The sequence below is a fragment of the Manis pentadactyla genome, chromosome 8 (assembly GCF_030020395.1).
Source record: "Manis pentadactyla isolate mManPen7 chromosome 8, mManPen7.hap1, whole genome shotgun sequence".
Taxonomy (NCBI): Eukaryota; Metazoa; Chordata; class Mammalia; order Pholidota; family Manidae; genus Manis; species Manis pentadactyla.
In genome coordinates, this window is record NC_080026.1 from 113,323,669 (window position 1) to 113,343,470 (window position 19,802).

The 19,802-nt window shown below is 40.3% G+C and overlaps 1 protein-coding gene across 1 annotated transcript; it reads left to right on the forward strand.

Annotated features, from left to right (window-relative positions):
* The first annotated feature begins 2,591 nt into the window (after nucleotides 1-2,591).
* BORCS7 (BLOC-1 related complex subunit 7) lies at nucleotides 2,592-19,802 on the forward strand. The gene is made up of 5 exons (XM_036898903.2): nucleotides 2,592-2,783; nucleotides 17,701-17,763; nucleotides 17,864-17,907; nucleotides 18,874-18,894; nucleotides 19,431-19,802. The coding sequence occupies exons 1-5, from the start codon at nucleotides 2,646-2,648 to the stop codon at nucleotides 19,480-19,482; spliced, it is 318 nt and encodes a 105-aa protein (XP_036754798.1). The 5' UTR covers nucleotides 2,592-2,645; the 3' UTR covers nucleotides 19,483-19,802.

Sequence of the window (19,802 nt, forward strand, 5' to 3'; positions counted from 1 at the left end):
GGACAGAGATAGGACATAAGGGATCCAGTGAGTGCACCTGTTGACCCAAAGGCCCCTGGAATGCTGCCAAGTGACGGTCTTCAAAATGATCTTGGTGGAACCTCTAGAATTTTCAAAAGATGATAAGACTATAGCTCAATAAATAAAATAAGACAAAATTGAATTTATTGTTTGCTGTAATAAAGGAGAACTGGCAGTCTCTCCAAGCAGAGTAGTCTGCTGATCATAATAGTTTTCAGGAAGCATGGACTTCAGGGATTGATGAACATAAGTAGGTTGATATCATCTGGAGAAGTGTCCTTGCTTGGGTGAGGCTATTATTGATTGATGGTGCTCCCAGGGGTGATTATTGGCATGAATCTGTTCCAGGATGACTGACTTTCAGGAGTGAGGGGCAGACACTGAAAGCTTGATTTCCAAAAGGCATTCACTGAAGTAAACTGTCATTGGCTGAACAGATTTCAAACAAGTACTGGTGGTATATTAGTTTTCTATTGTTGTATAACAATATTATCACAAATTTAGTAGCTTAAAACAACACATTTATTATCTTATTATTTCTGTGTTCTGTGACTCAGCCCTCAGTGACTAGATGGTGTTCACAATGAACTGCCATGTGGCGTTCTCCAGCGTGGGCACTTGTTTCCTCATAGCCAGCAAGGAAGAGAGAGAGATCCAGAAAGACGGGCCATACAGTCTTTGTAAATGTCATCATGATAATCATTTACATGTCAGCACGGAGAAGATAAGTGATGAGTCTATAGTATCTTATTATGCTGATAGTGACTGCAAGGGGTGGTGGTGAGGACTTGATAATATGGGCGAATGTTGAAACCACAATGTTATTCATGTGAAACCTTCACAAGATTCCTTATCAGTGATATTTTAATACAAATAAAATCACGTACATGTAATTATGTATCTCCCACTACCTACCCATATTCTATTGGTTCGAAGCAAGTCACAGATCATGCCCATATGAAAGAGAAAGGGTCACACAAGGGCATGAACACCGGCAGGTGGGGGTCATGGAAGCCACCTGTCAGTGGCCGGTCTACCACAGATGACTACTTATCATCGTAGGTACAGACTGATTCATCTTTTCCTAAGTTTATGGGTATAGAGCAACTGGACTCCCCTACACTGATGTTGGGGATGTGAAATGGTGAACAACTTTGGAAAATGGTTTGTAAGTCTCTTGACATATGACAAAGCCATCCCACTCATTGGAAGTACACAGGTAAAACAACCCATATAAAGACTTGTATATGATTGTTCATAGAGCTTTATTTCTAATTGTCCCCAAATGGAAGTAACCCAAATGTTCATCAACAGGTGAGCAGATAAACAAAATGAGATATATCCATATGATGGGATATTTCTCAGCAATGAAAAGGAAGACTAGTGAATCACACAACAATATGGATGACTCTCAAAATCATTATTCTGAGAGAAAGAAGCCAGACAAAAAAGAGAATACTTCCTTTGATTATCTATATTACTATAGTATGATTATCTGTATTAATTCAGATTAACTGTTGTGCTATAAAGAAGTCAGTTGCTGCCTGGATGGATGGACTGCAAAGGGGCACTTGGAAACTTCTGGGGGTGATGGAAATGTTCTGTATCTTAATAGGGGTGGTGGATCACACATATATCTGTCAGACTCATCAAATTGTGCACTTGAAAAGACTGTTGCATGTAATTTATAATTCAAAGAAGTTGATTAAGAGGAAGAATTAAAGAATCAACGTCAACATGAATCTAGACATTTGGAAGAGAAAGGAAGGTTGATACTAAGTACAGGTGATTTTGAACAAAATTTGCAATATTCTCGTATGACTGTTGCATTAGCTAAAAAAGAAATAGAGCTATATGAAACATTGCACACGTTAATTCATCTGCAAGGTGATAATCAGGTTACTTCTAATAGAACAGAGAGGTAATTTATCATTAACAATCACTAGTGAGTTGAGCATTTTTCAAATTTATTGGCCATTTGGATTTCTTTTTTTATATCTTACCCCCTTCGAGAGGCGCTTGGATTTTTTTTTTAATTATTATTTATGTCCTTTGCCAGTTTTTTTAATAGATTGTTCTTTCTAGTTCCTTTGTTTACACACCTCATCAGCCTGGGAGCTCTTTGCAGACAAGGGCTGTATCTCAATTTCTGTATCCTCTGCCTAGTAAATTTTGCTGCTTAGTTCATGAAATGTTTATTAAAACTTAACTAAACTATTTTAATTCATTCTCGTAACTCTTTGGAGACTTTAACATTATTCTCTCTTACTGATGAGGAGCACAAGGCGCAGAGGTTGAGTAATGAGCAGTCATACATCTATCAGTTACCACACTAAACGGTGTAAGTGGGGCTGTAATCAGGCGTTTTGATTCTAAACCATGCATTTACTGAAGTTGTCCTCCATCCCTCCAGAGATGTTTGTCTGGACCCTGTCTTCCTCAGGATATCAACTGAGTATTTTAAATGAATTTGAAGTTAGCAAATATCAACCTCCAGCGAGCACAGGCACCTTGCTTTTTACATCGCAGGGAGAAGAGGCACCTCCTCGTTTCCTTCCGCTTTGAGAATTTTGGCCCCGGCGCCTCGCCGTCGCCCTGTGCGGAGGCGTTCACTACTTGAGGTGATGGCGACTGGGACGCCAGATTCGCAAGCGCGATTCGGTCAGTCCGTGAAGGGGCTTCTCACGGAGAAGGTGAACACCTGTGGTACCGACGTGATCGCGCTCACCAAGCAGGTGTTGAAGGGCTCCCGGAGCTCCGAGGTAGGCTGCGAGCGCACTCCTGGGCGTGGGGCCGGGGACTCCCCGCCTCCGTCGCCGCCGAAGGCGATCGCGGTGCCTTCTGGGTGTTATAGGCTGGGCCCTGGCGGCGGACGGTAGCGCCTGCTCGCAGAGGGCGCGTGTTGCCGTCGTGGGTGTGTAGCCCGTTTGGGTAGGGTGGGCCGTGTGGGTGGGGGAAGGGGACGAGGCGATTTTAGAGCAGAGATTGCCGCAGAACGGCGGATAAGATACGGGCTTAACCAGTTCCTAATTTGTTTCTCGGGGTTGTCTCTAGCGAGTATCTGCCCCTTTCGGCCCCCAAATTCCACATGGTTTTACTCTCAACATCCCAGATTCCATATTCCTTCCACACTTGTGCATCGACTGTCTGTGGATTTACTATTTTCTGACCTGTCGTTCTCTCCACATTCTTGGTTTTCTGTTTCTTAGAGTAGCTTTCTCCTTTGCCCAGATTATCGCATTGTCCTCTGGCTGGTTTCATGAATGGAATTATTTGGTGGCTTTTCGCACCAGAAGTTCTTTATATCTGTCTCTTTCTGTCTAAAAAAATTGAACTCCTAGATATTCACCCAAGAGAAGTGAAAATGTATGTCCACACAAAGACTTGTACATGTTCATAACACCTTTATCCATAATGGCACCAAACTGGAGACAACCCACATGCCCACTGACAAGTGAATGGACAAACAAAACGGGTCTAATGAGCTACCTATTTCACTCCTAGGTCTCTACCCAACAGACATGAAAACGTCCGTCATTTTGTTGCGTAAACCAACCTTGCACATAACATATCATCTAAGATGTCCAGTTTTTTTTTGAAGTGGAACATCTTCAATACACCTATAGAACAATCTGAATTTTACGTTTTTTTATATTTCTCTGAATTTCTCCTGTAGGCCTTGTTCATAGTTAACTCAATGGCAGTATGTCTTAGCTGCTCATTTTCAACAAGTATTTCTTATTTTCAAGTACTTAGTTTTCATAACAAGAGCAAATTTTTTTAAAACTCATTTCATCAGTTTCTGTATTCATTAAGTTATATAGTTACAATAGTAAACATGGCCATAAGTCTTTGGACTTCTATGTGAATGTTCATAACTTATTTGTATTACTTAAGGGTCCAGTAGAATTGTCTGTACAGAATTAATTTTTTATGTTATATCCTTAGCTTTTATTAATAGTGGCTCTGAGAGGTTTTACATTTACTAAAAATAATACTATTTTTGAAGTCGCTGATCTGGGGGGTCCCAAATATGTTTTGTGTAAGGTCCTATGTGATATACTCATTTTAGGATTCATTATCAGAGGGAAGTATAGCTCTTTTCAATTATTATGTAGCCTTTTACTAAGTAAGAATTATGCAACTCATGGGTTTTACTTTTGCCTTGGTTGTTGCGAGAAGTTCCTTAAGTCAGTTTGAGTGGTAGACGTGTTTACTTCCTTCTTCTTTTCATGACTTTTAGATTCTGTTTCTTTAAAAGAAAATGTGTATGTATATATGTACACATACACATACATAATTTGCTATAGATTACCTTGAACCTTTCTGGGGGAGAAACAGGGTATAAGTATATAAATTAAAAAAAATAGGTGGTGTTCAAAGTTAACCACCAGAGTGTACTGAGCATTCATCTTCATCATACTAAACTTAAGTTTATTGAGCATCTGCTTTATACTGGACGCTGCTGTGTTTTATAATGCTGAGTTTAATTTATAGTCTTTACAATCATTAATAAGGAGATACTTAGAGGCTTCAGAGAGAAATTTAACTTGTCCAAGGTCACAGAGTAGTTGGGAAAGAGTAGGATTCAAACCTAGGCAGACTGATTTGGGTTTCTTGGGTGCTGCCTCTCGTGGTGCTAGCTGGATTAAGTGGCCAAAAAGCCACTGTGCTACTCTAACAGCCCTCACGTGACTTGTTCCCTCCTGTCCCTCCTTGTGTATTTTTCACATGGATTCTTTGGTAGAAGATTTAGATTGGACGCTCAGTAAGTCGTGTGGAGTGAGTTAAGATGAAATCAGTCCAGCTTCCTGGGACAGGGTTGACACATCAACTCTCAGTTCTCTGAACTTTGTATTTTTACTGCATCTCTTATATGGTACTTATCATATAGCATATTGCCTTTTTTTCTATAGTTATTTACATATTTTTGCCTATAACTGACTATGAGTTATTTGGATTGTCTTACTGATTTTCTTTTTCTTCCCTTTTTTGTAGCATTTATCAGTAACTTATTCCTTTTTAAAGCTGAATAATATTCCATTGTATATTTATACCACATTTTGTTTATCCATTCATTTGATGATGGGGATTTGGGTTGTTTCCACCTTCTGGCTTTGTAAATATACTGCAGTAGACATTGGCACAGAAATACCTATTTGAGACCCCGTTTCAGTTACTTTGGGCACATACCTAGAAGTGTCATTGCTGGGTCATATGGTAATTCTATGTTTAACCTTTTGAGGCACCACCATACTGTTTAATAACACAGTGGGTGCACCATTTTACATGTTCCTGTCACTTCACATCATGGACAACATTTGTTATTTTCCACTTCTTATAGCCAACATGATAGATAGGAAGTAGTATCCCCCAGTGGTTTTGATTTGCATTCCTTGAGGACTAGTGATCTTGAGCATTGTTCTTGTTTTTATTGCCCATTTGAATATCTTCTTTGGAGAAGAAGTCTATGAAGGTCCATTGTCCACTTCCAAGTTAGATTTTTTTCTTTTTTTGCTACTGATTTGTAGGAGTTCTTCATATATTCTGAATATTAACCGCTTATGAGAAATATTATTTGCAAATATTTCTCCCATTCTGTGTTTCCTTTTCATTTTCTTATTAGTGTCCTGAGCTCAGTGAGCTGAATCTCCCAGAGAAAAACATGTCTCAGTGTTTACAGTTGATTTAAATGCAAAAAAACTTTTGCTCCTGACTTTTGGGGATCTAATGGTAATTCTTTTCTCCAGGAGGGCACACCTTCTTTCTATCTCTTAGACTTTCTTCTCTAGCTCTTTAATTTGATACTGAGGTTGTCCCAAAGCCACAGGGCACCTCCCTGGGATCGGTCCTGAGGGAAAGGAAGCTCGGGTCCTCGTTGTAGATGTAGAGCCTCCTTTTCAATCCTTTTTGGCCCATAGAGCATTGCCTCTCTCTTCAGCGGTTTCTACATAGCTACTCCATTTGATTAGCTGACAATTTCCATGTGTCAAACGCTCGTTCCACAGCATTCATTTAACAAATATTTATTGAGTGTCTGCTATGAACCAGGAACTGTCCTAGGCACAAGGGAGAGGACAGTAAACAAAACTAAATCCATGTACTTACATTTTATTTAACAGAAACAAATGAAACAAAAAAATCAGGTGGTAGTAAATACTGTGAAGAAAAGTAAAGCTGGAAATTATGAAAGCATTTAGCTTAAATAGGGTCGTCAGGGAAGGGTTTGCTAAGAAGGTGACATTTGAGCAGACACTTGAATGAAGTGAGGGAGCAGGCTATGTGGACATCTGGAGGCAGAGAGTCCCAAGTAGCAGAAGTGGCAAAAGCAAAGGCCTTGAGATGGGAATGTGTAAGGAATGCAAGGAGGCCAGCAAGGCTGGAGCCCTAAGTGAGGAAAAGCATGCTAGCTTGTGCACACGGCAGTGAATGCTTGTGACTAACGGCTCCTCTTGTGCACACCTGCACTTCTGCTCCTCCAGTTGAGTTGTGTGCTTTGTAAGGGTCCATTGTGATTTTTCCTAACCCTGTGTAAGGCACTTACATTTGCTATTACAACTACATTATTATTATTATTTTAATTAAGGTATCATTGCTATACAATCTTATGAAGGTTTCACATGAGCAACATTGTGGTTTCAACATTCACCCACATTATCAAGTCTCCCCCACTGCAGTCACTGTCCATCAGGGTACTAAGATGCTATAGACTTCTTGCCTTCTCCGTGCTATACTGCATTCCCCGTGACCTACCTTTCTTATGTGTGCTAATTATAATGCCCCTTAATCCCCTTCTCCCTCCCTCCCCACCCATTCTCCCTACCCCCTTCCCTTTGATAATCACTAATCCCTTCTTGGAGTCTGCTAATCTTCTACTGTTTTGTTCATTCAGTTTTGCTTTGTTGTTATACTCCACAAATGTGTGAAATCATTTAGTATTTATCTTTCTCCACCTGGCTTATTTCACTGAACGTAATACCCTCTAGCTCCATCCATGTACAATACATTATTTAATTAAATAATATGGGAAATGATGATGTGTGAGTGCAAAAAAAAAAGAGAGAGAGAGTTGATATTGCTATGCAAACTAAGTTGAAAATCTTGTTGAAAATAAGTGGCTACAACTTAGTAAGAATACTTGTTGAAGATGAGTACCTAAGACTGCCATTGAGTTCATTGTGAGCAAAACACTGGTAAAGCCTAGGGGAAACTTAGTAGAAATATAAAAAAAGCTTTATTCAGATTGTTTTTACAAGTGTATTCAAGATGCTGTTTCACTTGAAAGAAACCAAAACTGGACATCTTAGATGATATGTGCACATTTGGGTTTATATAGGAAAATGATGCGGCGTACCAGTGAAATCATCTGTCATCAAAGAAAAGGCATTAGTCTTAGTAGCCCCTGTGTTCCAGGCAATCCCAAGTCCCCACCAGTCTGTCCTCTAAATGTCTCTCAAATCTTTTTTTTTTTTTCAAACTGCAGGTGCTTTCAGGCCACCTGCATTGCTTGCCTTGAGCACAGCAACACTCTCCTACCCAGGATCTTTGCTTCAGTCCTCTCTTTAATCCATTCTGCTGACCACACTTCTGAAACACTAAATCTCAGCATGCCACTTTTATGTAAAACTACACTTAAGAATACAAACCCTAACCTTTAGGTTTCAGCTTTGAAGTCACTTCTTTTAGGAAGCCCTCTCTGCCCCCTGGGAACCCCTACCTCATGATAAGTTAAACACCCCTGCCAGCCACGTGCTCAGGGCATCCCATGCTTACCCATCAGCACTTCCTGCAAGCTACTGTAGTGCCTGTGTTCTCTTTGTAACCCCAGATTGTGAGCCCTGCAAGGAAAGGGGCTTTGTCCCTTACTGGCCTATCAAAAGTAGTTAAATGTTTGTTGAAAGACTTGAGTCAATGAATGAGGAAGTTTCTGTTAGAACCCTTTCTTTCTCCCATCAGTTTGTCAGTCACCATCTCCAGTCTGTGGGAGTTTGGCGTTTGCCACTTAGAAGTGGCCACAAGGAGACTGTAATGGGGTATGTGATGGGGACTTGATAATAGGGGGGAATGTAGTAACCACAGTGTTGCTCATGTGAAACCTGAGCATGAGATTGATTGTATATCAACGATACCTTAAAAAAAAAAAAAAAAAGTGGCCACAGGAGGGAACAGGCACTCTCACACGTGGGTGGGGATGCAAAATGGTATAACCCTAAAGGAAGGGAATTTGGCAGTATGTAGCAACATTAAAACCCTCTGATCCAGCAATCACAATCACAATTCTATGAGTCTATTCCAAAGATATGCAGAGATTCTATGGGTATATCCCCAAAAGATGCAAAGATATTTAAGGTATATTTTGTAGCACAACTTATAATAGTGAAAGACTGAAATAGCTCCAAAGTTCACAGTGGAGGATTGGTTGAAGAATCTCATGGGGGTGATCCAGACAGCGGATTGCTCTGCAGCCATGAAACAACAAGGCAGAGATTCAGTATTTCTTGCTGCAGATCCATCTCAGTATATATTGTCAAGTGAAAATAGGGTGTGGAAGAGTGCATATAGCAGGTAACATTTTAAGTAAAGGGGCAGAATATAATTACATATATCCATGGTTTTAAAAAGGAGCAATGGAACCATAAACTAAAAACTAATTTAAAAATAATTATGCATAGGGGAGGGAGAGCACAGGGAGGGGAAGGAACAGGGATGGAAGGTCTTAATGTTGTGATTTTAGAGGCATGTAAAAAGTTTATTAATTTTAAGCCTTAAAAACTAAATAAATAAAAAAGTTGCCCTGGTGGAAGGTATCTGGGGGCTGTAGCGTGCTGGTGCTCCTGGTTAATTTGACATCATCAGTCCCAGGACCTCTCTGACCCAAGGAAACAGAGAAGGTTGATGGGACGCATGTAACAGTGGCTCCCTTTACATGACTGGACTTGATGTCTGCCAGGAACAGGGTGCAACAGCAGGCCAGAAACCTCTGATGATCTCTTCTTGCCTCTCAGTGCTGAGTCAGATTTTGTTGACCACAGGCCATTGAGCTGAATCCGAGCTCAGCTTTCCTCTTTGGTCTTAGGGCCCGGAGAGCTCATTAAAATCGGCTTCCACATTTTTCTTCCCCTGCACCATGTGGCCATCCTTCATGTGGCATTCTCCACTTTAAACTCCAAGCTTCTTCTCAGGCCTTTCCCCCGCCTCAGCGTCTCTCATTACTTTTAGACTTTTCAGCCCTACCCTAACTCCTGCCCCCTCTCTCCTCTCACACCACCCCAAATCCCAAATTTCCCTTTCAGGAATCAGAAGTTAGGTTTTTACTGGGCTTGTGGAGCCAGTTGTTTCTGTAGCCTTCTCCTCTCAACACTTGATTAATAAACTATGCAGAGAGTCAGCAGTTACCAGAGCACCTGATTTCTCAAGCAGTGGCCTCTGGAACAGGTGTCCAGTCCATGCCAGACTGCCATAGTGACAGTGAATTTGGATTTTCAACATGAACAAATAGAAAACCATCCCGTATTACATTTGGACTGTTTGTAGTTGTATGGGGTGGTGAGTTGGGGGAGGGGAGAGGGCAGTGGTGTAATAGCTGCCAAGAGAAGATGGCAGGAAGTTTGAAAGTTTTGATTATTACCATTTTCTTTTCTTTTCTTTTTTTTTTTTTAAGAGGGCATCTCTCATATTTATTGATCAAATGGTTGTTAACAACAATAAAATTCTGTATAGGGGACTCAATGCTCAATGCACAATCATTAATCCACCCCAAGCCTAATTCTCGTCAGTCTCCAATCTTCTGAAGCATAACAAACAAGTTCTTACATGGTGAACAAATTCTTACATAGTGAATAAGTTCTTACATGGTGAACAGTACAAGGGCAGTCATCACAGAAACTTTCGGTTTTGATCACGCATTATGAACTATAAACAATCAGGACAAATATGAATATTCATTTGATTTTTATACTTGATTTATATGTGAATCCCACATTTCTCCCTTATTATTATTATTATTATATTATTGTTATTATTTTTAATAAAATGCTGAAGTGGTAGGTAGATGCAAGACAAAGGTAGAAAACATAGTTTAGTGCTGTAAGAGAGCAAATGTAGATGATCAGGTGTGTGCCTGTAGACTAAGTGTCAATCCAAGCTAGACAAGGGCCATAAAACATCCACGGATGCAGAAGATTTCTCTCAAAACAGGGGGGGTGAGGTTCTAAGCCTCACCTCTGTTGATCCCCAATTTCTCACCTGATGGCCCCCCTGCGACTGTGCCTGTCTTAGTTAGGTTGTTCCTCCCTTGAGGAATCTTACCCGTCTCTGGCTAACCAGTCATCTTCCGGGGCCATACAGGGAAATGTAAAGTTGGTAAGTGAGAGAGAGGCAATATTGTTTGAAAAGGTTAGCTTTTTACTTCTTTGCAGATTTATGCCCTGTGGTTTTTATGCCCAGCATTTGTCTTGAGGTATCTTTACCACTTGGAAGAATTATGATACTCGGTAAATTTGATTTGAGGCACGAATTCTATTTAAGGGTTGTAATTAGGAAGAAAGAAGAAAAGCTATAGGAGTAGCAGATGGAAGAAAACATGGGAAGATTGATTATTTCTTTGACATATCTTCTTGTAGAGTAACTTCAGCATGTATAGGTTTTAAACTACTAATTAAATTGTGTACACACATTAACATAATAGGAATACAGTTACATAACCAAAGCAGACCTATAATTACCAGCCATCTCCAGTGAAACCAAGAAAACCAGTTAGGCACTCTAGGCATTTGTGAAAACTTATCTATGATATGGTGGATATTGTCCAACTGAACTTGAACAGTCTGAGAGAAATCAGACAAATTAGAACAACGCATTCCTGGGAACTGTTCACATCCCATATGTTCTTTTAACAGTAGATAGTCTGCAGTTGTAAGATTTTGGAGCGCTACAATTTGCACTTCTCCTAATTCTTGGTTGAGTTCCAACAGTATAGATCCAGTCAAATTTGTTGTTTTACTGTATGCACAGGCCAGCTTAGATATCTCCTTCTTCATTCCCATGGCAAGTCCAGGAGCTGGTGGGATGAATGCAGCTATAGCTGCAGCCTCGCCTGGATCTTTGTTGAGGTTTTTTGATGATCATCTTCTGGTATGACTCTTACAGAGTGCTGATGTTGGAAGTTCTTCTTCATATCGTATCTTAGTTCATTTTCTGGGTAGCCAAATTAGGCTTTGATCCTCTGTATAAACACAAACAGACCCTTTGCCCACACTTTGATATGCCCTTTATACCATTGTGTAGAACTCATTGGAGATCACCACACAGGAACTGCATTTTTTTTTTAAGAGAAAGGAATATTATCAGAAAAATGTACCTCCATAGACGATCATCTGATACCCTTTAAGTGATCAAAATTAAGGATATTTAAAGCATGCATTAATTGTTGATTTACAGTTAGTTTTATCCTATCAGGGAGTAATCCCCCTTTTCTTTCTTTTTTTTTTTTCTTTTGTTATCATTAATCTACACTTACATGAAGAATTTTATGTTTACTAGGCTCTCCCCTATACCAGGTCCCCCCTATAAACCCCTTTACAGTCACTGTGCATCAGCATAGCAAAATGTTGTAGAATCACTACTTGTCTTCTCTGTGTTGTACAGCCCTCCGCTTTCTCCCACCCCCCCCATTATGCATGCTAATCTTGATACCCCCCTTTTCTTCTTCCCCCTTCTTATCCCTCCCTACGCACCCATCCTCCCCAGTCCCTTTCCCTTTGGTACCTGTTAGTCCATTCTTGGGTTCTGTGATTCCACTGCTGTTTTTTTCCTTCAGTTTTTCCTTTGTTCTTATACTCCACAGATGAGTGAAATCATTTGGTATTTCTCTTTCTCCGCTTGGCTTATTTCACTGAGCATAATACCCTCCAGGTCCATCCATGTTGCTGCAAATGGTAGAATTTGCCCTCATGGCTGAGTAGTATTCCATTGTGTATATGTACCACATCTTCTTTATCCATTCATCTACCGATGGACATTTAGGTTGCTTCCGATTCTTGGCTATTGTAAATAGTGCTGCGATAAACATAGGGGTGCATCTGTCTTTCTCAAACTTGATTGCTGCGTTCTTAGGGTAAATTCCTAGGAGTGGAATTCCTGGGTCAAATGGTAAGTCTGTTTTGAGCATTTTGATGAACCTCCATACTGCTTTCCACAATGGTTGAACTAATTTACATTCCCACCAGCAGTGTAGGAGGGTTCCCCTTTCTCCACAGCCTCGCCAACATTTGTTGTTGTTTGTCTTTTGGATGGCAGCCATCCTTACTGGTGTGAGGTGATACCTCATTGTAGTTTTAATTTGCATTTCTCTGATAATTAGCGATGTGGAGCATCTTTTCATGTGTGTGTTGGCCGTCTGTATTTCTTTCTTGGAGAAGTGTCTGTTTAGTTCCTCTGCCCATTTTTTAATTGGTTTATTTGTTTTTTGTTTGTTGAGGCGTGTGAGCTCTTTATATAATTTGGACGTCAATCCTTTATCGGATTTGTCATTTACAAATATATTCTCCCATAATGTAGGGTTCCTTTTTGTTCTATTCATGGTGTCTTTTGCTCTACAGAAGCTTTTCAGCTAATATAGTCCCACTTGTTCATTTTTGCTGTTGTTTTCCTTGCCTGGGGAGATATATTCAAGAAGAGGTCACTCATGTTTATGTCTAAGAGGTTTTTGCCTATGTTTTTTTCCAAGAGTTTAATGGTTTCATGACTTACATTCCGGTCTTTGATCCATTTTGAATTTACTTTTGTATATGGGGTTAGACAATGGTCCAGTTTCATTCTCCTACATGTAACTGTCCAGTTTTGCCAGCACCATCTGTTCAAGAGACTGTCATTTCGCCATTGTATGTCCATGGCTCCTTTATCAAATATTAATTGACCATATATGTTTGGGTTAATGTCTGGAGTCTCTAGTCTGTTCCACTGGTCTGTGGCTCTGTTCTTGTGCCAGTACCAAATTGTCTTGATTAGTATGGCTTTATAGTAGAGCTTGAAGTTGGGGAGTGAGATCCCCCCTACTTTATTCTTCTTTCTCAGGATTGCTTTGGCTATTCGGGGTCTTTGGTGTTTCCATATGAATTTTTGAACTATTTGTTCCAGTTCATTGAAGAATGTTGCTGGTAATTTGATAGGGATTGCATCAAATCTGTATATTGCTTTGGGCAGGATGGCCATTTTGACGATATTAATTCTTCCTAGCCACAAGCATGGGATGATTTTCCATTTGTTAGTGTCCCCTTTAATTTCTCTTAAGAGTGACTTGGAGTTTTCAGAGTATAGGTCTTTCACTTCTTTGGTTAGGTTTATTCCTAGGTATTTTATTCTTTTTGATGCAATTGTGAATGGAATTGTTTTCCTGATTTCTCTATTGGTTCATTGTTAGTGTATAGGAAAGCAACAGATTTCTGTGTGTTAATTTTGTATCCTGCAACTTTGCTGTATTCCGATATCAGTTCTAGTAGTTTTGGGGTGGAGTCTTTAGGGTTTTTTATGTACAATATCATGTCATCTGCAAATAGTGACAGTTTAACTTCTTCTTTACCAATCTGGATTCCTTGTATTTCTTTGTTTTGTCTGATTTCCGTGGCTAGGACCCCCAGTACTATGTTGAATAGCAGTGGGGAGAGTGGGTATCCCTGTCTAGTTCCCGATCTCAGAGGAAAAGCTTTCAGCTTCTTGCTGTTCAGTATAATGTTGGCTGTGGGTTTATCATATATGGCCTTTATTATGTTGAGGTACTTGCCCTCTATTCCCATTTTGCTGAGAGTTTTTATCATGAATGGATGTTGAATTTTGTCAAATGCTTTTTCAGCATCTGTGGAGATGATCATGTGGTTTTTGTCTTTCTTTTTGTTGATGTGGTGGATGATGTTGATGGATTTTCGAATGTTGTACCATCCTTGCATCCCTGGGATGAATCCCACTTGTTCATGGTGTATGATCCTTTTGATATACTTTTGAATTCGGTTTGCTAATATTTTATTCAGTATTTTTGCATCTACATTCATTAGGGATATTGGTCTGTGATTTTCTTTTTTGGCGGGGTCTTTGCCTGGTTTTGGTATTAGGGTGATGTTGGCTTCATAGAATGAGTTTGGGAGTATTCCCTCCTCTTCTATTTTTTGGAAAACTTTAAGGAGAATGGGTATTATGTCTTCTCTGTGTGTCTGATAAAATTCCGAGGTAAATCCATCTGGCCTGGGTGTTTTGTTCTTGGGTAGTTTTTTGATTACCGTTTCAATTTCTTTGCTCGTAATTGGTTTGTTTAACTTTTGTGTTTTTTCCTTGGTCAGTCTTGGAAGGTTGTATTTTTCTAGGAAGTTGTCCATTTCTTCTAGGTTTTCCAGCTTGTTGGCATATAGGTTTTCATACTACTCTCTAATAATTCTTTGTATTTCTGTGGAGTCTGTCGTGATTTTTCCGTTCTCATTTGTGATTCTGTTGATTTGTGTTGATTCTCTTTTTCTCTTAATAAGTTTGGATAGAGGCTTATCTATTTTGTTTATTTTCTCAAAGAACCAGCTCTTGGTTTCATTGACTTTTTTCTATTGTTTTATTCTTCTCAATTTTGTTTATTTCTTCTCTGATGTTTATTATGTCCCTCCTTCTGCTGACTTTAGGCCTCATTTGTTCTTTTTCCAATTTCGATAATTGTAATGTTAGACTATTCATTTGAGATTGTTCTTCCTTCTTTAAATATGCCTGGATTGCTATATACTTTCCTCTTAAGACTGCTTTTGCTGCGTCCCACAGAAGTTGGGCCTTTGCGTTGTTTTTGTCATTTGTTTCCATATATTGCTGGATCTCCATTTTAATTTGGTTGTTGATCCATTGATTATTTAGGAGCATGTTGTTAAGCCTCCATGTGTTTGTGAGCCTTTTTGTTTTCTTTGTAGAATTTATTTCTAGTTTTATACCTTTGTGGTCTGAAAAATTGGTTGGTAGAATTTCAATATTTTGGATTTTGTTGAGGCTCTTTTTGTGGGCTAGTATGTGGTCTATTCTGGAGAATGTTCCATGTGCACTTGAGAAGAATGTATATCCTGTTGCTTTTGGATGTAGAGTTCTATAGGTGTCTATTAGGTCCATCTGTTCTACTGTGTTGTTCAGTGCTTCCGTGTCCTTACTTATTTTCTGCCCTGTGGATCTATCTTTTGGGGTGAGTGGTGTGTTGAAGTCTCCTAAAATGAATGCATTGCAGTCTATATCCCCCTTTAGTTTTGTTAGTATTTGTTTCACATATGCTGGTGCTCCTGTGTTGGGTGCATATATATTTAGAATGGTTATATCCTCTTGTTGGACTGAGCCCTTTATCTTTATGTAGTGTCCTTCTTTATCTCTTGTTACTTTCTTTTGTTTTGAAGTCTATTTTGTCTGATATTAGTACTGCAACCCCTGCTTTCTTCTCACTGTTGTTTGCCTGAAATATGTTTTTCCATCCCTTGACTTTTAGTCTGTACATGTCTTTGGGTTTGAGGTGAGTTTCTTGTAAGCAGCATATAGATGGGTCCATTCTATTATTCTGTATCTTTTGATTGGTGCATTAAGTCCATTTACATTTAGGGTGACTATTGAAAGATACGTACTTATTGCCATTGCAGGCTTTAAATTTGTGGTTACCAAAGGTTCAAGGTTAGCCTCTTTAGTATCTTACTGCCTAACTTAGCTCGCTTATTAAGCTGTGATATACACTGTCTGGAGATTCTTTTCTTCTCTCCCTTCTTATTCCTCCTCCTCCATTCTTCATATGTTGGGTGTTTTGTTCTGTGCTCTTTTTAGGAGTGCTCCCATCTAGAGCAGTCCCTGTAAGATGCCCTGTAGTGGTGGTTTGTGGGAAGCAAATTCCCTCAGCTTTTGCTTGTCTCGGAATTGTTTAATCCCGCCATCATATTTAAATGATAGTCATGCTGGATACAGTATCCTTGGTTCAAGGCCCTTCTGTTTCATTGCATTAAATATATCATGCCATTCTCTTCTGGCCTGTATGGTTTCTGTTGAGAGGTCTGATGTTAGCCTGATAGGTTTTCCTTTATAGGTGACCTTTTTCTCTCTAGCTGCCTTTAAAACTCTTTCCTTGTCCTTGATCTTTGCCATTTTAATTATTATGTGTCTTGGTGTTGTCCTCCTTGGATCCTTTCTGTTGGGGGTTCTGTGTATTTCCGTGGTCTGTTCGATTATTTCCTCCCCCAGTTTGGGGAAGTTTTCAGCAATTATTTCTTCCAAGATGCTTTCCATCCCTTTTCCTTTCTCTTCTTCTTCTGGCACCCCTATAATACGGATATTGTTCCTTTTGGATTGGTCACACAGTTCTCTTAATATTGTTTCATTCCTGGAGATCCTTTTATCTCTGTCTGTGTCAGCTTCAATGCGTTCCTGTTCTCTGGTTTCTATTCCATCAATGGCCTCTTGCATCTTATCCATTCTGCTTATAAATCCTTCCAGAGTTTGTTTCATTTCTGTAATCTTCCTGGCATCTGTGATCTCCCTCCGGACTTCATCCCATTTCTCTTGCATATTTCTCTGCATCTCTGTCAGCATGTTTATGATTTTTATTTTGAATGCTTTGTCAGGAAGACTGGTTAGGTCTGTCTCCTTCTCTGGTGTTGCCTCTGTGATCTTGGTTTGCCTGTAATTTTGTCTTTTCATGGTGATAGGAATAGTTTGCAGAGCTGGGACAAGTGACGGCTGGAAGAACTTCCCTTCTTGTTGGTTTGTGGCCCTCCTTTCCTGGGAGAACAGCGACCTCTAGTGGCTTGTGCTGGGCAGCTGCCTGCAGACAGGGCTTCTGCTTCCTGCCCGGATGCTATGGAGTTTATCTCCGCTGTTACTGTGGGCGTGGCCTGGCTCGGGCTGCTTCTCCAAAATGGTGCAGTTGCGTTGGAGGGGGAGCGGCTGGGAGGCTATTTATCTCCCTAAGGGGCCTTCGTGCTCCCTGCTGCCCAGGGGGTTAGAGTGCCCAGAGATCCTGGGATTCCTTACCTCTGGACTAAGTGTCCGGCCCTGCCCCTTTAAGACTTCCATAAAGCACTCCCCAAGACAAAACAACAACAACAACAACAAAAAAGGCCGCTCGCTTTTCTTTTGTTCTCCTGTGCCGGCCTCTGGTACCCACTCACCGGTCTTGCTGCCCTATTAATTTCCCTAGTGTTGGGGTCCCTGTACCCACCAAAACAAAACGACGACAACAACAACAACAAAAATGGCCGCTCGCTTTTCTTTTGTCCTCCAGCACCGGCCTCCAGTACCCGCTCACCGGTCTTGCTGCCCTGTTTCCCTAGTATCCAGGACCTCACGCATGCACTGTCTGCGCTCTGGCCCGGATGGCTGGGGCTGGGTGTTCAGCAGTCCTGGGCTCCCTCTCCCTCCCCTCTCCGACTCCTCTCCTCCCGCAGGGAGCTGGGGGGAGGGGCGCTCGGGTCCCGCAGGGCCGGGGCTTGTATCTTACCCCCTTTGCGAGGCGCTGGGTTCTCTCAGGTGTGGATGTGGTCTGGATGTTGTCCTGTGTCCTCTGGTCTTTATTGTAGGAAGCGTTGTCTTTGTTATATTTCCATAGATATATGTGGTTTTGGGAGGAGATTTCCGCTGCTCTATTCATGCCGCCATCTTGGCTCCGCCCTTCACCATTTTCTTTTTGTCTTCCAGCTGTTGGGCCAAGCAGCTCGAAACATGGTACTGCAGGAAGATGCCATCTTGCACTCAGAAGATGTAAGAAGCAAGTTCTTTCATGATTTGAGTTTTATATACATAATTTGTGTGGCTACAGGGAAGTGGAATGTTCTGTTTCTCTGTTTGTTTTTTAATGCAGAGCTTAAGGAAAATGGCAATAATAACAACACATCTTCAATACCAGTGAGTATGCCCTCTCTGGTGACTACTGGCTACAAAATGATTATCCTCAGGCAGCTTCTTGGTGCTTCTGGACTTCAGCACATTTTCCTGTAGATGCAGGAGTTGGGAGAAGAGATGGGATTAGTCATCTGTTCTCGAAAAGATGCCTGACACTGCAGAAGAAGTTAGGGTAGGGGGTGAGATTAGGAGCAGGGACCACTTTTTGTGAACCTCTCTATGTTAATAGAAGGTCTCCTCAGAGGCAGAAACTATAAACCCCATAAGGACAGGGCCCCTTCCAGGACCATGTTAGCACAGTGCTTGGCACCCTATAGGCACTTAATCAGCGTTTATTGACTGTGAGGCCTCTCTTGAGGAGTCTGCTTCTTCACTAGGGAATCAAGTGTACTGTGACCTGATCTGCATTCCTGCATGTAACTCAGCCCTCGCTACATATAAATTATCCAGGGGATTTTGGAGTTTAGGGATCCCCTTCTCCATTAGAGTTTTAGAATAAATTACGATGTAATTACAATGTAATGTAATAAATTAATTTTTCATCTTCATGTTGCTTTATGTTTTATGTAGTTGGTATTATACTTACGTATATATTGAAAATGTTAGGGAGTTTAACTCTTGATTTTAAATAGCTAAATGTCCATTCTTTGGGTGTGTACATATCGGGTATGTGACCATTTGACTCCTCATACCCAGACTGAAATTGAGCTGTGTATATAGTTTGTTGGACCAGCCCCTCACTCTGATAGAGTATTATTACATCTTTAGGTTTAGAATCCATCTTTTCAGCAACTCTACAATCAGATCTTCAATAGAAGTTCAATAGCAAAATCTTAGGATAGGCCGGACAGAAATATAAAATGTAATACAAACTGGAAATTTGTTCTGCCTGTATCTCTCTGGCCATAAGTAACTTACACAGTTTACTGAGTTTTCTTGTTTATTTTCCTCTTTCCCTTTCTGATTTAGGCAAGAAGCTATTCAGAAGAAGTAAGTAACCCCACAGTTAGGGAAGTGGGGGACCAACTAAAGGAGGCTGGGGAGAATTACACAGCTGGGCCTAGGATCAATGTGAGACGCTGGTTGACATATGCCATTGAATTGACATATCCTCTGGGATAGCTCATTCAGGATATAAAGAACACAGTGTATTTCAAAGGCATGCAGTAAGTCAAATCACTGCAAGTAAAGGCTTTCCAAAAATTCCAGGGTGTGGAAGCCAACCTTAAGGAATAGAAAGTCTTTTACATTGGTAATATTCTTTAAGTAGAGTACATGTGTCCTAAAGTCATTCAACAGCCTTATTTTTTTTCCAGTGGATTAAATATGTCTCTTGAAATATTATTTACACTACTAATTGGCTTTACAAACCTTTTCTTCATAGTTTAACACTTCTGGGACTCTAGTTGACCAATATGAATTTTGACTTAATTTCAACAGTACTTATGCATTAAAGTACAAATAGTACAAAGAGATATTTTTATTGTTCATTCCAGATAAAACTTTCTCTTGATTCTAACTTCCAGTGTTGAGCAGTCTTCAGATCTGCAGGCCCAGCTGAACCATCTGTTGAAATAGAATGGCTTACAAGAAGACATAAGCACTTCTGTGCCTGACACTGAGGAGGAAGTATTTTGCTTGACCCTTGTGCTATAGGTTTGATTTTTCCATTTTCCTCTCTAAAAGTAGTTGGAAAGATTTGAATGAAGTACAGTTTATCCTGACATAAAGCTAGGTGGCTGAATTCTGGAAGCAGTTCTTGAAGCAAACTAACCCATATTCTTAATGACTCTTTAAGTTGCTCTGTTCAGTTTGATGGTGAAGCAAAATTAAAAGATGTCTTAGTTTTTCCCATAGAAACTTACTTATTTTAAAATATATTTTTAATATGTCAAAAA